General features: G+C 54.4%; 1 protein-coding gene across 1 annotated transcript; it reads right to left on the reverse strand.

Annotated features, from left to right (window-relative positions):
* Positions 1–7: 7 nt before the first annotated feature.
* On the reverse strand, positions 8–18,505 carry PHYSODRAFT_263134 (hypothetical protein; the record flags this gene model as incomplete). The annotated part of the gene is made up of 1 exon (XM_009531500.1): positions 8–18,505. One exon carries the CDS (start codon positions 18,503–18,505, stop codon positions 8–10), a length of 18,498 nt encoding a protein of 6,165 aa, XP_009529795.1.
* Between the last annotated feature and the right edge of the window lie 176 nt (positions 18,506–18,681).

Below are 18,681 nucleotides of genomic sequence, written 5' to 3' on the forward strand. Positions count from 1 at the left end.
ATACAGCTCAGCTCTTGGCCTGCAGCATCTCGAACCACTGGCGGAGCGAGTCCGACAGGATCTCCGGCAGCATGGCCGACGTCGGGAGCAGCACGTAGTACGGGAACGGGTAGTTCTCCAGATACGGCACCATGCGCACCTTGCCCTTCTCGAACGTCACGCTCTGCGTGTCCAGGATGGACGTCTGCTGCTGGTTACTGCTGCCCTCGGTCTCAGCGGCGCCCTGATCCACAATGAGCAGCACGATGAGCTGCTGGCGCTCGAGCGCCGTCTCGATCTGCTTGCGGATCCGCACACGGCCGTCCGAGTCGAAGCGGCCGTCAGAGATCAGGAACACAATCTGCGTGAACTCGACGGTGCTGCTTGAAGCGGCAGACGATTGCTTGGCTGTCTCCAGCAACTGCAAGATCGTGTCCAGCGTCTGAACCATGTTGGTCTTCTTCTGCTGGAAGCCGAAGCGGCCGATGAGGCGACTGCCAGCGTCGTCCGTGAACGGCGTGTCGAACGCGTGAAGCAGCTCCAGTTCCTGGCCGAACTTGACCACAGAGAGCTCTCCGACCTCGAGTTGAGTCATACCCTTGCACAACGTCGCCAGCGCTTCCAGTGCCAAACGACCAGCGTGATTGTCGGCCATCGACTCGGAATCGTCAATCGCCAACATCACCTGGTACTGCCTCTTGGACGGACGCGTACGACGCAGCCAGATCTTGTCCTTGCGGAACTGACTGGCGATGTACGGGATCACCTTGCGCATGTTGATGCGCTTGCCCGTACGGAAGTCACCCTCGAGCTTGGCACGCAGCATCGGCTCCAGCACCAGTCGGAGCTGCTCACACAGTCGCTGAGACGCGCCAGCAGTGAGAGCAGTGTACTTAGCCCACAGGTCAGCGCCGCGCTCCTGCTCCGCTTGAGACGACCAGTTCGCAATGAAAGAGTCTAGCTCGTCACGCAAGGCAGCAACCTCGTCGGGAGTCAGGAGCTTGACCGCTCGAGCCTCAGCTTCGTCGCCTTCGTCCTGGTCTTGCATGCTGTTGGTCAGGTCCAAGTCGCGCAACCTTGACGGCAGCGCGTGGTCCGCCTCCTCGTCCAAAAGCTCATGCTCGCCGCCTTCAGTAGCGTTCTCGGGTTTCATCTCCAGCTCGTCCAGTTTTTGCTCTTCCTTCTTGGTACTGTCATCATCCGTAGCTGATTCAGGCTTAGGCTCTTGCTTCACTGGCTTCGGCGTATCCTTCTGCTCCCGCTCCTCCGTGGATTTCTCTTTCTTCTCTTCCTCCTCCTCGTCCACTTCCATGGCAGTAGCCCCGTTTCCAGGGTTCGTGTCTTCCTCTTCCTTCTTCTCAACATCGTTGTCCTCTTCTTCCTCAGTTCGAGGCTGATTCATGACCTGGTTCTCGTCAGCAGCCGCCAGCGCATGCTCCGCATCTTCCATTTCCTCGTCATCGTCCACAAACTCCGCCGTCGTCATCTCCGCAGCCTTCTCCTGCTTCTCGGAGTTCTTGTTGTCCTGCTCCTTCTCTTCCTCGGTGCGATCCACCATCTCCACACGCTTCTTCCAGTGCTCTTTGGCCTCCTGCGCATTCCGGTACGGGTTTGGCTCGCGACGATCACGACGTTTCTCGCGTGGCTGTTCCTGGTCCGGGTTGCTCTCAACCTGCGACTGTGGCTTCCACTCCTGCTTCGCATCTTGATCGTTGCTGCTGCTCTGCTTTTGAGCTTGGCTGTTACTGTTGTCGTCGTTGCTCTGCTCCTGCTGCTCCTGAGCATCAGCGTCCTCCATTTCCTGATCTTCATCTTCCTGCTCGTCAGCCTCTAACTCATCCTGGCCATCCTTCGACTGAGTGCCCGCCACCGTTGACGCCGCCTGTTCTTCTTCATCAGCGTTTTCAGGAGCCTCGGGCTGCTCAGCATCTTCCTCTTCCTTCTCCTCGGCCTGCTCAGGCTCGTCCTCAAGACCGCCACCGCCGAGCTGAACAGCATTGTCAAGCTGCTCCTCTTCCTTCTCCTCCTCAGCGTCCTCGTCCTCGTCAGCGCCGGCAGTTTCTTCTTCTTCGGCATCCTCAGCAGTCTCGTCGTCGGCATCATCAAGCTTGTCAATGTTTTCATCATCCGGGTTGTCCACTTCAGCGTCGCCATCGTCATCGCCATCTTCACCGTCGTTGTCAAGCTGCATATCTTCGGGGAGTTCGTCACCGTGCTCCTCCTCGGCCTCGTCCTCTCCGTGGCCCTCCTCTCGTTCGGTCGGGTCGACGTCGTGGTGGTCTTCGTACTTGTCCTCGAAGTCGTCATTGACCTCCTCCATCTTCTCATCATCGTCTCCGTCTTCACCGTCTTCACCATCCTCGCCGCCCCCTTCATCATCGGCACCCTTGTCGTCCGACTGATCCAACTGCGGCTTCTGTTTGTCGTCCTCCTTCTTGTTCGAGTCGTTTTTCTCTTCCTCATCACCGTCCTTGCCGCGCACTTCATCCTCTAGCGCTTCGCCCTCGACCTTGGAGTCCTCCTCAAACTTCTCCTTCTCCTTGTCGATGTTGTCTTCGTCGTCGTCAGAGTCCTCGCCCCACATCTTCTCGTCCACAACGTTTTCATCATCCTGGTCGAACTCGCCCATTTCGCGGTCCAGCTCCTCCTCGTCATCCTCATTCTCGTCCTGTTCATCCTTCTCCTCATCAGGCACATCCTGCATGGTTCCCTCGAAATCGTTCTGCATTTCCAGTCCCGTGTCTTCAGGTTTCTGGTCAGCTGGTGGCTCGGGCTCTTCCTGCTGATCTCCTTGGAGACCGAGAAGTTGCTCCTCATCCTCAATCTCATCGCTCACGTCCTTCTTTCCTTCACCTTCGCCCATACCAGTGCCCTCCACGTCGTCCTGGAACTGCATCTTGCCCGCGCCTCCATCGCCCTCTTCGTCATTCTTCTCTTCATCGGTGCGACAGAAGCCGTGCTGGAACAGGTTTCGGAAGATGCGCACAAGCACAAAGTCCAGCTTCATGACACTCTTGTGCGCCACAAGGAAGTCAACAAGCAGCTGCCGGCTAATGCCGCGCACATCAACCAGACTAGGCTCGAAGCATTCCAACAGTGACAAAGACTTCAAGAAAACACTTCGCCACTCGGTCGACTGCGTGTCGGCAAGCTGGACATACTGATACTGCAGCATTTCCAGTAGCTTAGCCAACTGTGAAGCGATGTGGTTCACACGCGAGTCCTTCACCATAGTGGAAAGTGTAGCAAGCTGATCACGCAGTGACTGCTCCTCTTCATCCTCCTCACTCGACTTGGCTGCTTCCTGAGCATCCTTCGAGATTTTTGTCAGATCCTGAATCGACACCAATACAGTCTCAACCAACTTGTCATAGTGCTCGCTAAACGTAGCCATCGCCTGCGCACTCTCGGGCTCGAATGTCTTTTCATCAACCGACTGGAGCGAGCTCGACTTAGCCAAGGTCTTAGCAAACTTGCGGTCATCACGAACAATGCCAGCATACTCGACAAGGAAGGCTTCGAAACAACTCGGGGACGTCACTGTACCAAATGCTACGGAAGTATTCGACAGAAGAGTCTGGATCTCGCTGAACCGAGCAGCGTTCGACTTGAGCACTTCAACTGCTACAGGCAGCTTCTGTGTCTCAAGGGCTTCTGATGATTTCGCCACAACCGGAGACACACCGTACACACGCTTGGAAGGTCGCGCAAACGCCACAATAGCAGCGTCGCCACCCGCGTCCTCGCTAGCGTTCACAGCACGGTGAGGAATCGCCGGCACACCAAGCGACTTCGTCAACCCAGCACAATCAGCGAAAGAGTTTTGAATGGCATCACAAAGTTCGAAAATGCGCTGGAATAGCTGGCGAACATCCAGAACCACCGACACATTCTCCGACGATTGCTGCAAAATCTGCACCACTGAGATCTCAAGCTCACGCAGGGTCTGTCGCAATGAAACGACGGATGTTTGCTGGAATGCCTGCCACTCACTCGCCGCTCGGGGGTCGATCGCAGCCTCGGCGTCGCTGTTAGACGAAAGGTAGTTCGTCTTGAACTGCTTCAACAACTTAAGCGTGGCTAGTCCATCAACAAGCTTTTCGTGACTCAGCGACGTGGCGTGAAGAATCTGTCGCTGCTGCAGCATTGTGAACAGCATGTTTTCGGCATAACCGCTCATACGCTCGGTTTCGCTCGACGACAGGTCATGCGAGAAGCTCGTCACCGCACTGTACCGCAATGAACCCAACTGGCCAAGGAATCGGTAGTAATAACCGTCCGCACGCTGCCACAGCCACATCGGCGTGTTCTTCGCCAAGGTCTCTTCAGCGGGCTTAGACTGATGGGCACCTCCGGGCTGTTTGCCCTTCTTCTTTCCACGCTTCTTCTTGTCCTCCGGGCCTCTGGCACTGGTTGAAGCACTCAAACTCTCGGAATCAACAGCTGCCTCCAGTTCATCCACATGAATGCAGTTCTCCACGTCAGGCACATCCAACTCGAACAGTTGCTGAATTTGTTGTTGCTCAGCAGGCAGTTGAAGTCGGTGGTACGCCATGCCCTGGGTCTTCAGCTCGCTAAGCAGATCAATCAGTGCCTTCTTCTTCGCACCCTTCGGTAGACCCGTGGCCTTCTGAAGCTTAGCCATCCGGTAGAAGATTGTCTCGCAAAGATCCTCACACAGGTCACGCACTTGCTGGCGGCGCTCAATTTGTTCAAGCGACAAAATGTGCTTTTGAGTGTACTTCGCAATGCGCTTTGAGAGCGTAGGAAGCTTCGCGGCATACGATGAGAGTTGAAGCGTGGCATCATCTTCGTACTCGATCAATGGCGCGCTTGTGTGATTCAAGCGCAACGCTGGCGGTTTTCCAGCATCCTGCGAGTCCTCCTCATTAAGCAGCTTCGTCTTTTTGTCGGCCTTTTCGCTGGCTTCTCCTTCGGCAGATGCGGTGATCGCGTCCTCATCTTCGTTGTGCTCAACGTCCTTTGGCACGACAACACCATCGTCAAGACCAGCCAGTTCCGCCTTGGTGGATTGAATTCCGACAAATCCACCTTCCTTGGTAATTCCGCTATCAGTCGAAGCGTCGATCACAGTTTGCATCGAGACTGTCAGCACTGCATCGTAATCGCGGACAAACTTCATCAGCTTGCGGTGCGATTTCTCTGCCGACTCAGCGAGCGAATAGTACGTTTGTTCGTCCCAGCGGCAAATCTTGACGAATTCAACAAGCTTGCGCTGGATTGGAGCCTTCATGCCGCTCCACTGGCGCTCCAGATATCCCAGGTGTTGGCCATAGTACCGGTACAAGTGGTACAGCATGTTGGCCAGAGCATACTTGGAAGACTTCGAGGCAAAGCCGTTCGATGATTCGTGATGCTCTGAAGGGCTCCAAAGCTCCATGAACAACTGCGCACAGAACGAGTAAACCACAAGCAAGCGAGTCTCGTACTGGCCGATCGGGCACGAACGGATGTAAGCGTCCAGAGTCTCGAACAACCTGCTCATAAACTCACGCTGCTTCTCGACAGTCTCTCTGGCCGCATCGCTGAGGGCTTGAGCGTCGGCCCTGTTCTCGCATAACGGCGTGAAAAGCCACTTGGACAGATGATTCAGGTGGAGCCACTGCAAGTTCTGCGGGTTCGCGGGGATCATAGCACCTTCATCACTCATGCCCGAGTCTGATTCAAACTGCGCCGTCAGCAGCGAGTACATGTTGATCCACGTCTTCTGTGCCGCAAAACGATGCTGCTTTTCCTTCACGTAGAGCAGGTGAGGCCAAGAGTATAGCTCAAGCTTTCGCCAACGCGTCACCAACGCCGAGAGAGCGCCAAGCTCCTCGCTAATTGAGTACGCCTTTGCCGCATACATTTCCCACTCCTGAGCCTTACGCAGCAGCAGTTCAACACCCGTAAGCGTGCGGACCAGCGGAGAGCTGATTTCAAAGTTGCGGATACGGTCAGCGATGAGTACAATCTGCTGCAGGATCGCATGATCAGGCCACTGAGCCAAAAGTGACTGGACCTTCACCATCAGGCGCTGCAAGGGCTCCGCAACAAGCACAACTTCCTTTACCAGCGGGTCACGGTGGAAGTCAATGCCGCGGATGTAGTCACTGCTCAAAGAATTGAACGATGGCACTGCTCCCTTTTTGGTACCGACGTTGCTACCCAGGCGGGCTTGGACCAAAGAAGCGGCAAGGACGCCGGACGACGCCACAGCGCTCTCGATCGAAGTCGATGCCGTAGCATTCAACGACTTGCGCAACTTCACAGCGAGAGAGAACGCTCTAGCGAAGGTGCTTACGATCTCATCCTTGGTAATTGCAATCTTGGAGTTTGAAGTCTCAGCGTACAGCTTGACGTGGGTTTCACACAGCCGCTGCATGATTTTGTCCGTGATAAGCACGTCCATGTCTGCCGCATTTGGAAGCGCATCTGCATTGGTGTTCGCAGCAGCAGCCTGTTCGGGGCTCAAAAACGCTTGGAAATCACGGCCGCTGTAGTCTGGGAACTGTTCACGGTACTCTTTCTCCAACAGCTCCTCTTCTGTCTCCAGGTCCAGCTGACGGACCTTGTATTTGAAGAGTTCTTCCTCCTCCTTTCGCTTCTGCTCTTCCCGCTCCTTCTGCTCTTGCCACTTGGTCAAGAATAAATCAAACAACGTTTTGCTGCTGCTGAGAGCAGTGTCAACTGCCTGAGAGTCCACATTACGGTTTGTGCGTGAAGTCATCACAGTTTCACGGAAGAGGAACTCCATCTTCGCAAGTGCCACGTCAAGCAACGCCACCTCGACCTTGCGTTTGTTCGCCACACCACCGCCAAACATAATTGAAGTCCCTAATGTACCCACAGTCTGCAACATTAACTGAATTCCGCGCCACGATTGATCCACAGTGTTCACATTCAAAGCAGACGGGAACTGCACGAGCGAGAGAGCCAAGGTCTCCTTTTGTTTCTCCTTCAGCGAAGCCTCCTTCAGTTGTTGGTAGAGCGACCAAGTCACGAGTGCAACTCCCTCCTTCACGCAGTAAATTGCCGCAGCAACGGGCTCCAAAATATCCTTGAAGCATTCCCCGAACTTCTTGGACAGTTGAGCGAGGAAGCTTTCCGACGTCTGCTGGAACATTTCCAGCTCACGCAAAAGCTCGCGTTTTCGCTGCTGCGATAACTTGGACGATCGAACTGTCGATAGCAGAGCCGCCAGCTTTTCAGCCGGCATCACCGTAGCATTAAAGCGCAGTAGATCGCGGAAAAGTTCCCCAAACACAGAGGTAGGGACAGGCTTCATCTCCAGCTCAACCGTTTCGATTACACCACCATCTCTGTGCAGTTTGTTCGGTTGATATCGCTGAATTGCGAAAGCTGACACTTCCATGACTTGACTGTACAACTCGCGCATAGAACGACTAGCATTCTCTACGTCTTCGGCTGATGCCGACGGTGAAGGGTTGAGACGGTTAATAGACGAGCTTGCTGCGTCATGCATCGTGAGCATCGCCAAACGGTTTAGCAGATTCTCCTTCTTTACCAGCGGCTTCGTAACAGGGTCCACCGGTGAAGACGGAAGAAGTAATGCGAATCTCCACAGCCCAAGTGTCACCATACTCTCTCCAATAGCTCTCGCAACGATATTCCGGTCATCTTGCGTAAGTTGTGCCTCCCTCGCCACGGTCGTCAGCAATGGCGCAACAAGCGGATCCACAAGCGACACGAATGTGCTGTCCGTAGAGCTTCGCAACGCCTTCAACAGTGTCGCTTGAGCCTTCGTATCGAACGTGAGCGGAGTGTCAGCAAACTGATGAAGTAGAGACTGAATCTCCTTCCACTGCGCAGCCGAGTTGTTTTGGAAAGTCGACTCAAAAGCCAGAACAGTTGCTACAAACAACTCCCGAACGAACGAGAAGCTTGTGTTCGGCATCGTTTTTCCTGCTTCCGTCTGTTCCGTGGAGAAGTGATTCTTAATCTTCTCCAATCGCGCAGCTCGCATCTGAGCCTCACTTGTGGGGCACATGGATTCTTCCAGGTCCACCTCAGCAATACTCTTCAGAACGACTGCACTCTGAACGGCCTGGAACAGGCGTGGGTAACCAGCAATCACCTGGGCGTGGTCGGCAACATCAGTGCTCACAGCAGGAAGTCGCTTGTTCGCCTTGCGAAGCTTCTTTCGGGTGTCAAACACCTCCAAGGAAATTAGATCAACCTGGTTAAAGCTGTTGCAACGCAAGAACTGGTGGAATCCAAAGAGCACACCATTCAGGTGGGACTGAACCACAGCAGTGAACTTGTCCAGCTCGACAACCGCCTGATCTGGTTGTTCCTCGCTCATAGCGTCCAGAGAAACAAACTTGTGTCCGCACCACACAATGTCTTGGTAAGCGTAGAAGCAAGCAGGATCGCGGAGCCCCAGGCGCAAAAGCTCCTCGATAATTCCTTCAAGCAATGTCAGTACCTTCGAAATAGCCTTGACAACCACCGCATATCTGTCTTGAGACAAATCACTCTTGAAAAGGCGATACTTGTTGAGAACGCGCATCAGCTCCGTAATTGCCTGGAGCTCCTGGCGTGCGAGAGCATGCTCCAACAGCGGGCTCAGCTGGAACGTCACCATGCGATCCATCAGCAGCGCACTCTCCTTCATATCAAACAACAGAATGGGCGCATCCTTGCCAATGCGGCTGTCTTCTTCGCTTAGCAGATCCACATGGCTGTCAGCGTTGTCTTCGATCTCACTCAAGTAGAGCGTCTTCTTTGAGATGAGTGCCGTAATGTCCGCTTGTTTCTCGCGGAGCTTCATCAAAAGAACACCCGGAAGCTTGAACAATTCTTCAGCCATAAGAGCATGCGGCTGACGTTTCGAACGTTCGCTTCCGCTCTTTCCGCGTGTTTGCTCCTGAGCCAAGTACGAGAATGCACAAAGCGCATGCAAAACTTCCTTGCGGGCTTCAACATCCACATAAAATAGCGAAGATACGTCCAGCTTGCCACTCTTCATCGCGGCTTCCATTGAGGCAACTCCTCCAAACAACAACGCCAAGACGTCGACCCTGCCGTCGGTAGATCCTTCAGATGCACCAACAGACACTGCCGAGAAGGAGCTCGAGTTGACTTGCATGAACGTCGTGGCCAACCGGTTAAGTAGGTATTCAGCCTTCCAAAGGTCAGCATTACTTGGAAGTAAGGAGTGACCGCCCTTCTTCCAAAGCACATTCTTCCTCGATCCACAACCGATAAGCTTCTCAATTGTCTCCTGCATTCGCTGGGACATATCCAGCAGGTCGCTCCAAGATGACTTCCACGGCGCAGAGAGCGCAGGCTGCTCCTCGATCAGTTTCGCAAGTCGCAAAAGCGACTTCTTTAGCCATTGCCAGTGTATCAGAAAGTGGGTCCACTCGAACACCTGCACTCGCAGTTGAATCGAAAACTCGAAGCGGTCTCGGAGGACAGCTTGGAACGTCTCGGCAAACTCCGAATCCATCACCAAGTTGGGAAAGTCTTGGACAAACGCTCCAAGGAAGGTGTTAAACGCAGACAAAAGCGGGTGAACCAAGAAAATCAGCTCGTTCTCCACGTCAGAACGGTCAGCGTGGTACTTGTGCACGGCGTAGGACTGCTGCAGCACTGATAACTTGTTCAGATTGATCTCTTGACGGCCCTTATTCGTTTTGCGTTTGTTTGTCTTCGACGATGCAGCTGCAAACAGGGTGTCAACTTGCAGGTACTGTTCTTGCTCGCAGAATTTCAGCCACTCCACCCCGTCAAGAAGCTCGAGTTGTCGCTGGGCGACCATCATAGATTCCCACACGCTGTCCAGTTCAGTCTTCACAGAGGGGGCAGTCAAGGCACGCTCCGCAATGAGTGACTGCAATCGCAGCGAAATTGCGTGGTTGGCAGCAAGGTACACAGGCACAGGAGGCACGGCAGCCGAATCGCCAAGCAAGGCGGTCAGATGTCCAGCCACTTCCTCAATTTTCCGAGAAATATCAGTGTACAACTCGGTTTTCGTCACCGACTGAAGGAAGCGCGCCAGCAACTCAACTGAACGCAACGTATCCGCATTTCCACTAGCTCCACGGGTAATCTTCTCTAATGCGAAGTGAAGGCGATCCGCAGCCAATGGTCCATCGCCATGGTTGCAGGTACTCGCCACTGCCACGATGTGACGAAGCGCGAAAGGAGCTAATGTCACAGCCAGAGTGTTGTTGTCGCCATCATGCCCGAAGAACGACTTTGACGACAGGTGGTTCCGTGCTTCTTCAAGAGCTCTTTGAGAATACACAGTCTCTCCTCGCTTACACCGTGAAGCAACACACTTTAGCCACGCGTCTGGGTTGGAGTCACCGTCAGTAACCGCGGCATTTTCGCCCGAAGAAACATGAATCTCTGGGGAAAGCCAGCTCAACTGCAAGTCCATAGCGTTATCGTCACCCGGTTTTTGTGAGGATACAATGAGGTGCTCAAGATATGCAACATCTCGCTGTAGCTCGAAGTTTTCGCTCTGCTGACACAGCACAACCGTTGAAGGACAAGCAATCATCGGAAGCACACGCTGCCTCTGGGAGTTCTCGTGCGAAGTTTGGAAAGCGCGCAGGAAAAGTTCTAGTACCTCTTGGCTCAAGCCAAGCTGTGCCAACAGCCCGTTCCCATACACACGTTGAAAAGACTCGGCGATGGCATTAAGAGGTGACATTCCACGTGAGAGCTCCGCTGACGCCAGCAAAGACCAATTTTCCAAGTGTCGACGATTAATACGACCGTACTTCGCGCCGACCATAAACTCTCCAAGTTTCGTTACCACACGCTCATGAGCAGCTTGGAAAGCTTGAGAAAGGGCGAAACCGGGAATTCCACAGGCCAGCGGAATTTTAATGAGATCTAGACGCGGCGAGTCTTCCTCTGCAAGCGCAATTTCCACGCAGCGGTTTCTCATTGCACGAGAAACCTCACCGTACTGCGCATCCATCGCCAAAAACATTCGGAAGTTCTTGTGCGGCTTGATCACACGAAGTTTGCCGTTAATGATACCGCACTCGTTGATCAGCATTTCACCACCAGTCTCCATGAGGGAGTTCAATCGATCCAAAACCGACGAGCTGCAAAAATTGACATTGTCCAATAGCACCCATTCACCCTTCCCCATTGCTTGGATCAAAGTGCCATCAACCCACTCAAAGCAGCTCGCAATCGACTTCGATTTGCTAAGTTGCACTACGCTGTCAATATCGTTCAGCAAGCCAGCAAGTTTCGTCTGCATCTCCTCACTGTCAGCTTCCGTTTTTTGGAGCATGGCCACGATGTCCTTCATCAAATCAACAACCACATCGTCCAGGTGACCCTTTGGCAACTTTTTCGACTTGCGCGCCTTCCCACTGCTGTCACGAGAGCGCGGGGAAGCGTTCTCGCTGTAGCATTTTTCGCGCGTGATAAGCGCCCACCACGTGCTGCTAAGGCGGTTTGCCTTTTTCAGAGTCGCCGCTTTCTTCTTTTGTGAAACTCCAGTCGAAGCCGAAAAGAGCATCATTTGCTGCAACACCTTCTCGTACACAACTTGAATCTTCTTCTTGATGTCACGGAGCTTACGCCCAACATCCACCTGCTCGAAGCAGCCGAGCAGCTCTGTGGCATCCGTTCCAGCACTCATACCCAGTTCATGCAGAGTATTACCACTCAATGCCGCCAACAAACGGACAGAAGATGTCTTTCCGCTAGCCGGCGGTCCAACAAGAAGTGCAGGCCACGACATGTTCACACAGTGCACCAGCGCCTCCATTGGTTTCAGGAGGAAGTTAAACACAGGAGGGGCAACGCGACCGATTTGCATGTCTTCTCGCCTCTTGAGCAGCGCGTTGCCGATCTCCACAAAACCGGCCGACATGCGAAGGGAGACAGCACTAAGATCCATTGGTTTCACACCGAAGAACTCTTCAAATCGTCGAGAAATTAGCTCGCGGTCCCGAGCAGAGCGCATCCTTTCCACGTAGATAAAATTCACGTAGTAGCTCAGCGCTTGCAGCTGGTGCTCCGCATTGCTTACTAGCTGCGCCTGTTGCTTGAGCAGGTCACAGAAACGGAACACGTCGCGCAAGTTAAACTCCCATGGCGCACCGAGGCGAGCGTATCTGCAGTTCACCATTGTGTCTTCATGCACCGCCCTGTTGAAACCGATCATTCGCTCGAGCAGGGTCTGACCCACCAGAGCCGAATCGCTCATGCTCGTTTCCGTGACAGCACAGTGTAGTGTGGGATACATTGAGCTCGCGATGTGGATCAGATCCTGTTCGTGCAGTGTCTCCACAAAGACTCGGGTAAATCGGTTCAAAAACGACTTCGGCAGTCCCTTACGGCCACCACCCTGACGAAGCGGGTTTTGAGCGGCAAAGACACGGAAAGTTGGCGGACACTCAAACTCTCGGTCGAGCTCCGGAATGTAGACACTTCCTCTGTGATCCAGACACGAGTTCAAACCTTCCAGAACAGACTGTGACGCGAGGTTGAGTTCATCGAGCAGCACCCAGTCTCCCGCTTTCAGAGCACGCAAGAAGACGCCATCACACCACTCGAACATGCCACTGGAGCCTCCGCCTTGGGATGGCTTGCTGCTGTTGTCATCCGTCTCGTCCGTAGGCGAAGATGCGGCAGGCAGGTCTGATCCAAAGAGATCGGAGATGTCTGTTTGTTCTGACAAATTGATTCGCACAAGACGATGGCCTGATGCTGCCGCCAAAGCACTGATCAAACTGGTCTTGCCCACACCCGGGGACCCTTCCAAAATGATGGGGCGACTAACCTGCATCGCGCGCAGAACGCGATACAGATTTGACATCGTTGTGGGTGCCTTCAGCGAGAAAGCAGGTTTCCTCAGCACAGGATCAGGGCCGCGCGGGATCAGGAACGGCGAAATTCCGAAGCTCCCCTCCGTGGCCTTTTCCGAGGAAAACGAATTCAACTCATCGATGTTGTTGTCCACAGATAGCGATGTAACATTCAGCGAGTCAATCACCTTTTGCTTGACAATCTGGTCATCATCAGGCACGAGCGCCAACAAATAGCGGTAGGCCTCCTCTCGAGCCTTCAAAGCAGTGTGCAGTGCCTTATCAGAACCCAGACCAAGACCGTCCAGAATCGAGAGTGCTGCACCTTGAACAAATGCCGTCCAAGCAGTCACCGTGACCGACGAATTATCATTCTGCTTCTTCACCACAGACGTGATAAAGTTGATCCAGCTGAGAATGTCACGTAACGTCACGGCCCCGCACCCTCCAACACCACCATTCGCCTCGTTGAAGGTTTTCACAAAGCTTAGAATGGGATCGCACAGCGTGGACAGGCCAGCAGATGCAGCTGGCAGAGCACGAGGTGGCGCCGCAATTCCCCGGGGTCCCACCAGACGATCACAAATAATCGTAGCGATATCATCCAAATCGGAGATCGCCGGCACCCAGATTTCTGTGAAACGGTTGCGCAGCGCAGGAGACAATTCGCGCTTACCGAAATCACCTCCAGGATTCATTGTCGCCATCACTCGCCACTTCGAGTGGGCTACAATTTCTTCCACTTGGTCACCACCCTTTTCGGCGAGTAGCAGCGTGCGTGAAGGCTCCAAAACACTGTTCAGGCGTTCCAGCACGGCATCCTCTGCAAGGTTGACTTCATCGATCAAGATCAGGTCGCCGTTCTTCATGGACTCCACTAGAGGACCATCTGCCCACTCGAAGATGGACTGGAACCGCCGCTTCAAGACATCGATGCGTTCAACAAGCTCCTTCTGTTGTGCAAAGTCGCTGTCCAAGACGCTAGATCTGGCGCTCTCGTATTTGACCAGCATCGCGGCTACACCCTCCGATTTGACGTCAGCCCGGCGCTTCTCAACTTCTTGCTCATCGATACAACCGTCAGCCACAGCCAGAAAGTCAATGAGTGCCTCTTCCAATTCGTGCGCAGTTTTCTCCTTTCCACGCACAGGCCGTAAGCAGCCCAGGAAATCCGAGGTCTCGGTGTGCTGATGACAGTTCAGAATGTGAAGCGGTTGAGAGAAAAGAAGCGAGTACAACTGGCAAACAGTGGTTTTTCCGCAACCAGTTTCTCCAACAAGCAAGACAGGCTCCTCGTTCTGCAAACAGCGACCGACAAGCGCAAACAGTCTCCGTAGTGACTTCGTCACACTGATCTTTTCTAGACCTGCAGCATTACCTGCCGATTTAGGCTCACCACTAGACGTTTTGCCGGTTGCAGCTTCCTCAATCGCTTGTTCCACCATGGCTTGGACACGCTCGAACTGCTCCTTCGTACCCCACACGGTCTCCTGCTCAATCTCACCGTTCTCATTCAACAGGTTCGATTCACGAGGTTTGCCGCTGTAATACAGGGCATCAAGATCAATCTTTACATTGCATTTTTTCTCCAAAACTTGTTTGACCACTTGTTTCTCCTCATCCTTCCGCAGCCGCTCGGCAAGCAAACAGTATCCTTCTTCGGCTAAGGCTTGCTTCGTTGCCGGCCGACGTTCAGCCCATCGAAGCAAGTCACGTGTAGTGATGAAGCCTGACTTGCCAGCGAAAACGGACGATTGCTGCCGGACAAGCTGCAGTTGGCGCATGATATCAATTAGAATTCCACAGTAAGAGGGAGGCAGCGAGCTTCGCTCCTGCAGAATAGTTTGAAGCTCACTAGACGCAACCTCGTCCACTTGAATCTCCAAGAATCGATTACGGAACGCGCGGGACAAAACCTTACGACCACCATACAAACCAGGTGGATTCTGAGTCGCGAACAACATGAACTTCGGGTGCGGTTTAACAGTCTCTTGTGTCTCTGGCAAGAACAGCTCGCGGTTGTCATCCAGAAGTCGATTCAGAGCCTCGAGAACCTCTGAAGGAGCCAAGTTCAGCTCATCCAGAATGATCCACCAACCCTTTCGCACAGCCTCCACCAAAACACCCTCCTTGAACGCCAACTTGCCGTTCGAGTCGGACACGTAACTCCCCATATACTCCTGAATGTCTGTGTGCTCGTGGTTGTTAATGCGCACACATTTCTGTCCGATACGCGCAGCCAGATAACCAATCAATGACGTTTTACCAGCCGACGTTGGACCCTGCAACAGCACAGGGTACTTGCCGATCAAAGCTGCTCGAGAAACATGGCGCAAGTTCTCCTCCACGGACTTCGTAAGCACAAACTTCCGTCGAGAAGTCACTGGGTCCGGCAACGAGTCGTCTCGAGGCGGCTGAAAGTCACCCTTTCGAACCCAGTAGGAGCTCACTAAGACAAATTCGCTTGTCTGTTTGGAACCACCAGGGCACGGAGGAGAGCGCTTGAGCTCCTTGGCCCTAATCGTTTTCGCAAACGTGTTCTTGATGAGCTTTTCAAGATACTGACGCGACTCCATCTCGAGCTGTGTGCAGAAGCTTGAGCAAAAGCCTTCAAACATTGCTCGAGACGTACCGTAGCCTCGTTGAATCAAGATGCGCGTAATGTGCAGTGCCTGGCTGAGTGTACGGAGAGAGTAGCGGGGCTTGTGGCGCGCACCATCACTCAACCGCAACTCTGCTTGCTTCCTCGCCTCCAGGTAAAACTCCACCGTTTCTGGCACCAGAGCGCCCGCAATTTCCTTGAACTGGTGGTGAACGACCATCTGCAAGTCCGAAGGATTGACGCATTCGTCAACGTAAATCTCCGTAAAGCGGTTGCGGAGAGACGGAGGCAAATCTTTCTTGCCAACGTCCGTCGAGGGATTCATAGCACCAAACAGTCTGAAGTTCGGGTGTGGCCGGATTACTTCGACATCACCACGCTCCGTGAGCGAGAATGCACTTGTTTCATGTTCCAGAAGGGTACTAATTCGCTCCAGCGTATCGGATGAAGCAAGGTTGATTTCGTCAAGCAGTACCCAATGTCCCTCACGCAATGCTTTCACTAGCACACCCTCCACGAATGAAAAGGCAAAGTGTGATTCAGCCTGTTCTTTTTGGCGCTCAAACCGAATCAGCTCCGCCTCGAAGGTGTCCCATCGGCTCACCAACACACTTGTAGAAGCACCAGGAGTAGCCATCTTGTTGCTGACAGCAGCCTCCGAGTCTTCTTCATTGCGACCAGTTCCGCCGCTGCTGCTCTGGAGCTTAGAGGTAGCCATCTGGATCGCTTTTCGCATGCCCTTAACGAGCTTCCTCCAGTCCTTGTGCTCCAGCGCAATTCGAACAACGTTAAGAAATCCAGCGTTACTCTTCTGCGAAAATGTAGCAGTGAACAGATCCACGAAATCCATGTACAACGGCCGAGCGAGTAGATGAATCTCCACAGGTTTGAATCCGCCCACAAGATCAGAGCTATCGCTCTGGATATTCAGGTTCTGAACAACCAAGCGCTGTCCCATAGCCGCTGCCATGTGCTGGATAATCGTAGTTTTACCACAACCGGTCTCACCGATGAGCAAAGCTGGCTCACAGGTTGCAACAATTGCTGCCATCTTCTCCAGCAGCCGAAGAACGTGGCCAGTCATCACAACGGAGCTGGTAGCGGGTTTATCGCCTTGCTCAAGCTGGGCCTGCTGTGACAAGGTTGGCAGATGCACCCGACCAAACTCCACTTCGTGAGTGCTGAATGCAACGTGAGGTTTGTGCTGCTCGAGGTAATACTCGATCTTTTCCGCCTGTACTTCCCAAATCGCAGCCAGCGCGCAAGCAGAATGTAAGCGCGTCTTCGGGTCGCGAATTCCAGCGCAAAAAACATCTAGCGCTTCCACAACGATACGCATACGTTCGTCCTCAGTAATGTAATCGTGGCTGGAGGATGCGTTCTCTTGAGACGTGCCCGCAGCATAGTAGCAGAAGCGGTAGATGCGTTTGCACCACTTCAACAGATCGCGCAGACAGAAATCTCGCCCATAATTACGACGTGTCTCCTTCCACAGCTGCACAGGTCCACCGACCTCTTCGCTTGCATTGCCGGAGACTGCGTTGTACGTTGTCATGATCTTGGACACAACCTGTCGGGGAATCTTCACAAACCGAGTCAGCATGATCTGCTCGATTTCGCTGTCTGCTAGTGGCGCAACACCGACGCTTGTCCAGACGGACTCCTGGAATCCCTTCGGCATCTGGTGTCCGTGCGTAGTCGTACCAAAGATCTGGAAGTTCGAGTGCGCCACCAGCAGTTCGCCACGACCAGGAAGCACCATTTCGCGAGTCTCGAGCAACGGCATGAGCGCCGCCAGGACCTCGAACGGTGCGCGATCGATATCCTCAATAACCACCCACCGGCCAGCAAGTACGGCTGTCGTGAGTGCACCAGGTTGCCACGTGAACTCGCCGGGGACGTCAGTGCAGACGTACGATCCTAGGAGCGTCTTGCTGTCAATTTGGTCGTCCAAGTGCAGCTCAACCATGTCACCGTTGCCCGATAGCCGTGCAAGTTCACGAATCGTAGCGGTCTTGCCGCATCCCCCGGGTCCGGCCACCAAAATCGGCCGCTTGAGACCAAGAGCAATCGCAAGCGACTGCAAGTTCCGCTTGGTCGATGGAGTCGGTACCAACGGCTCTGTGGCCACCGCTGCATCTGAAGAGACCTGTCGTTGCTGATGCAGCTTACTCGTCGGGATGACCACGCCGAAAATGTTCTGCAGCGAGTCATGGAAGGGCACAGGCTGCGACTCTGCAACGTCGCTGTCGTCCTGTTCCTGGTGTACGCTCAGTTCAATGAGCTGTTCCTGTCGCGTCGCGTCCTCGCTGTGCAGATCCAGTTCAATCTGCCGCACTGCCGGGCTGTCTCCACTCAAGGCCGCATCCTCGCCGACGCCCAGTCCCTTCAAGAAGTCGTTCCGCTGAGCGTTGCCCATTCTGAGCACCAAGGCCGTGGCGCGTGCCGCGTACCAGCGCACGCGCGCGTCGTCGTGGAAGCCCAGCGGGAAGAAGGGAGTCCAGTTCCAGAGCGTCGTGAGCTCCGTGGGCCTCGCCCGCAGCAGCAGAAATGCCGTCTTGGCGATACGTCGCAGCCGCGCGAGGGTCTCGTCGCTCTGCTGCTTCTGCGCAGCCACCACGTCCGCGAACGTGAAGAAGCACGGCGCCGTCTCGAAGTATTGCTGCGCCAAGGTGCTGGTGGCCGGCAGGTACGTGAGCAGCTCGGCGAGCGTGGCCGCCAGCAGCTCGCTCCTCTTCATGCTGTCCGCGCACTCGCGGTACTGCTCCTGTTCTTGCTCGTACAGCGCGAGCGCCGGGTCGGTCAGGCGCACCATCAGGTCCAGCAGGAACGGTCGCAGGTGCTTGACGACCAGCACGCGCAGCTCGCGGTGCACGAGGCACGCGGCCAGCGCCTGCAACTGCGTAACGACGGCGTGCTCTTCAACTGTAGGTTCCAGTGCCTGGAGAGCAGGGTGGTGCTGTAGGTTGTTGTCGGTACTGCTGCGCGCCGCGGCCAGCAGCTGCCGCAGCCCCGTGCGCAGGCGGCCCACGCTCACCTGGCGCTGCTCCGCCGCGTCGTCGTGCTGGTCGCTGGCGGCGGCGCGCGTCGCGTCATGTCCGTCCACGTCGGCCATCCGGGGTGCGCAGAGTGATGGTCCGTCCTCCACGCTCGTGTTGCCGTGAAGCGGTGTGGACGCCAATGCCATGCGCTTGAAGCGACACAAGGCAATTGACTCGCGGAGACCAACCAACGCGTGAGGACCAAAGTTTAAACCGTATCGGACCAAAATAGTTGGGCATGTGTAGAAAC

Source organism: Phytophthora sojae, assembly GCF_000149755.1.
Source record: "Phytophthora sojae unplaced genomic scaffold PHYSOscaffold_5, whole genome shotgun sequence".
NCBI classification, from domain to species: domain Eukaryota; phylum Oomycota; class Peronosporomycetes; order Peronosporales; family Peronosporaceae; genus Phytophthora; species Phytophthora sojae.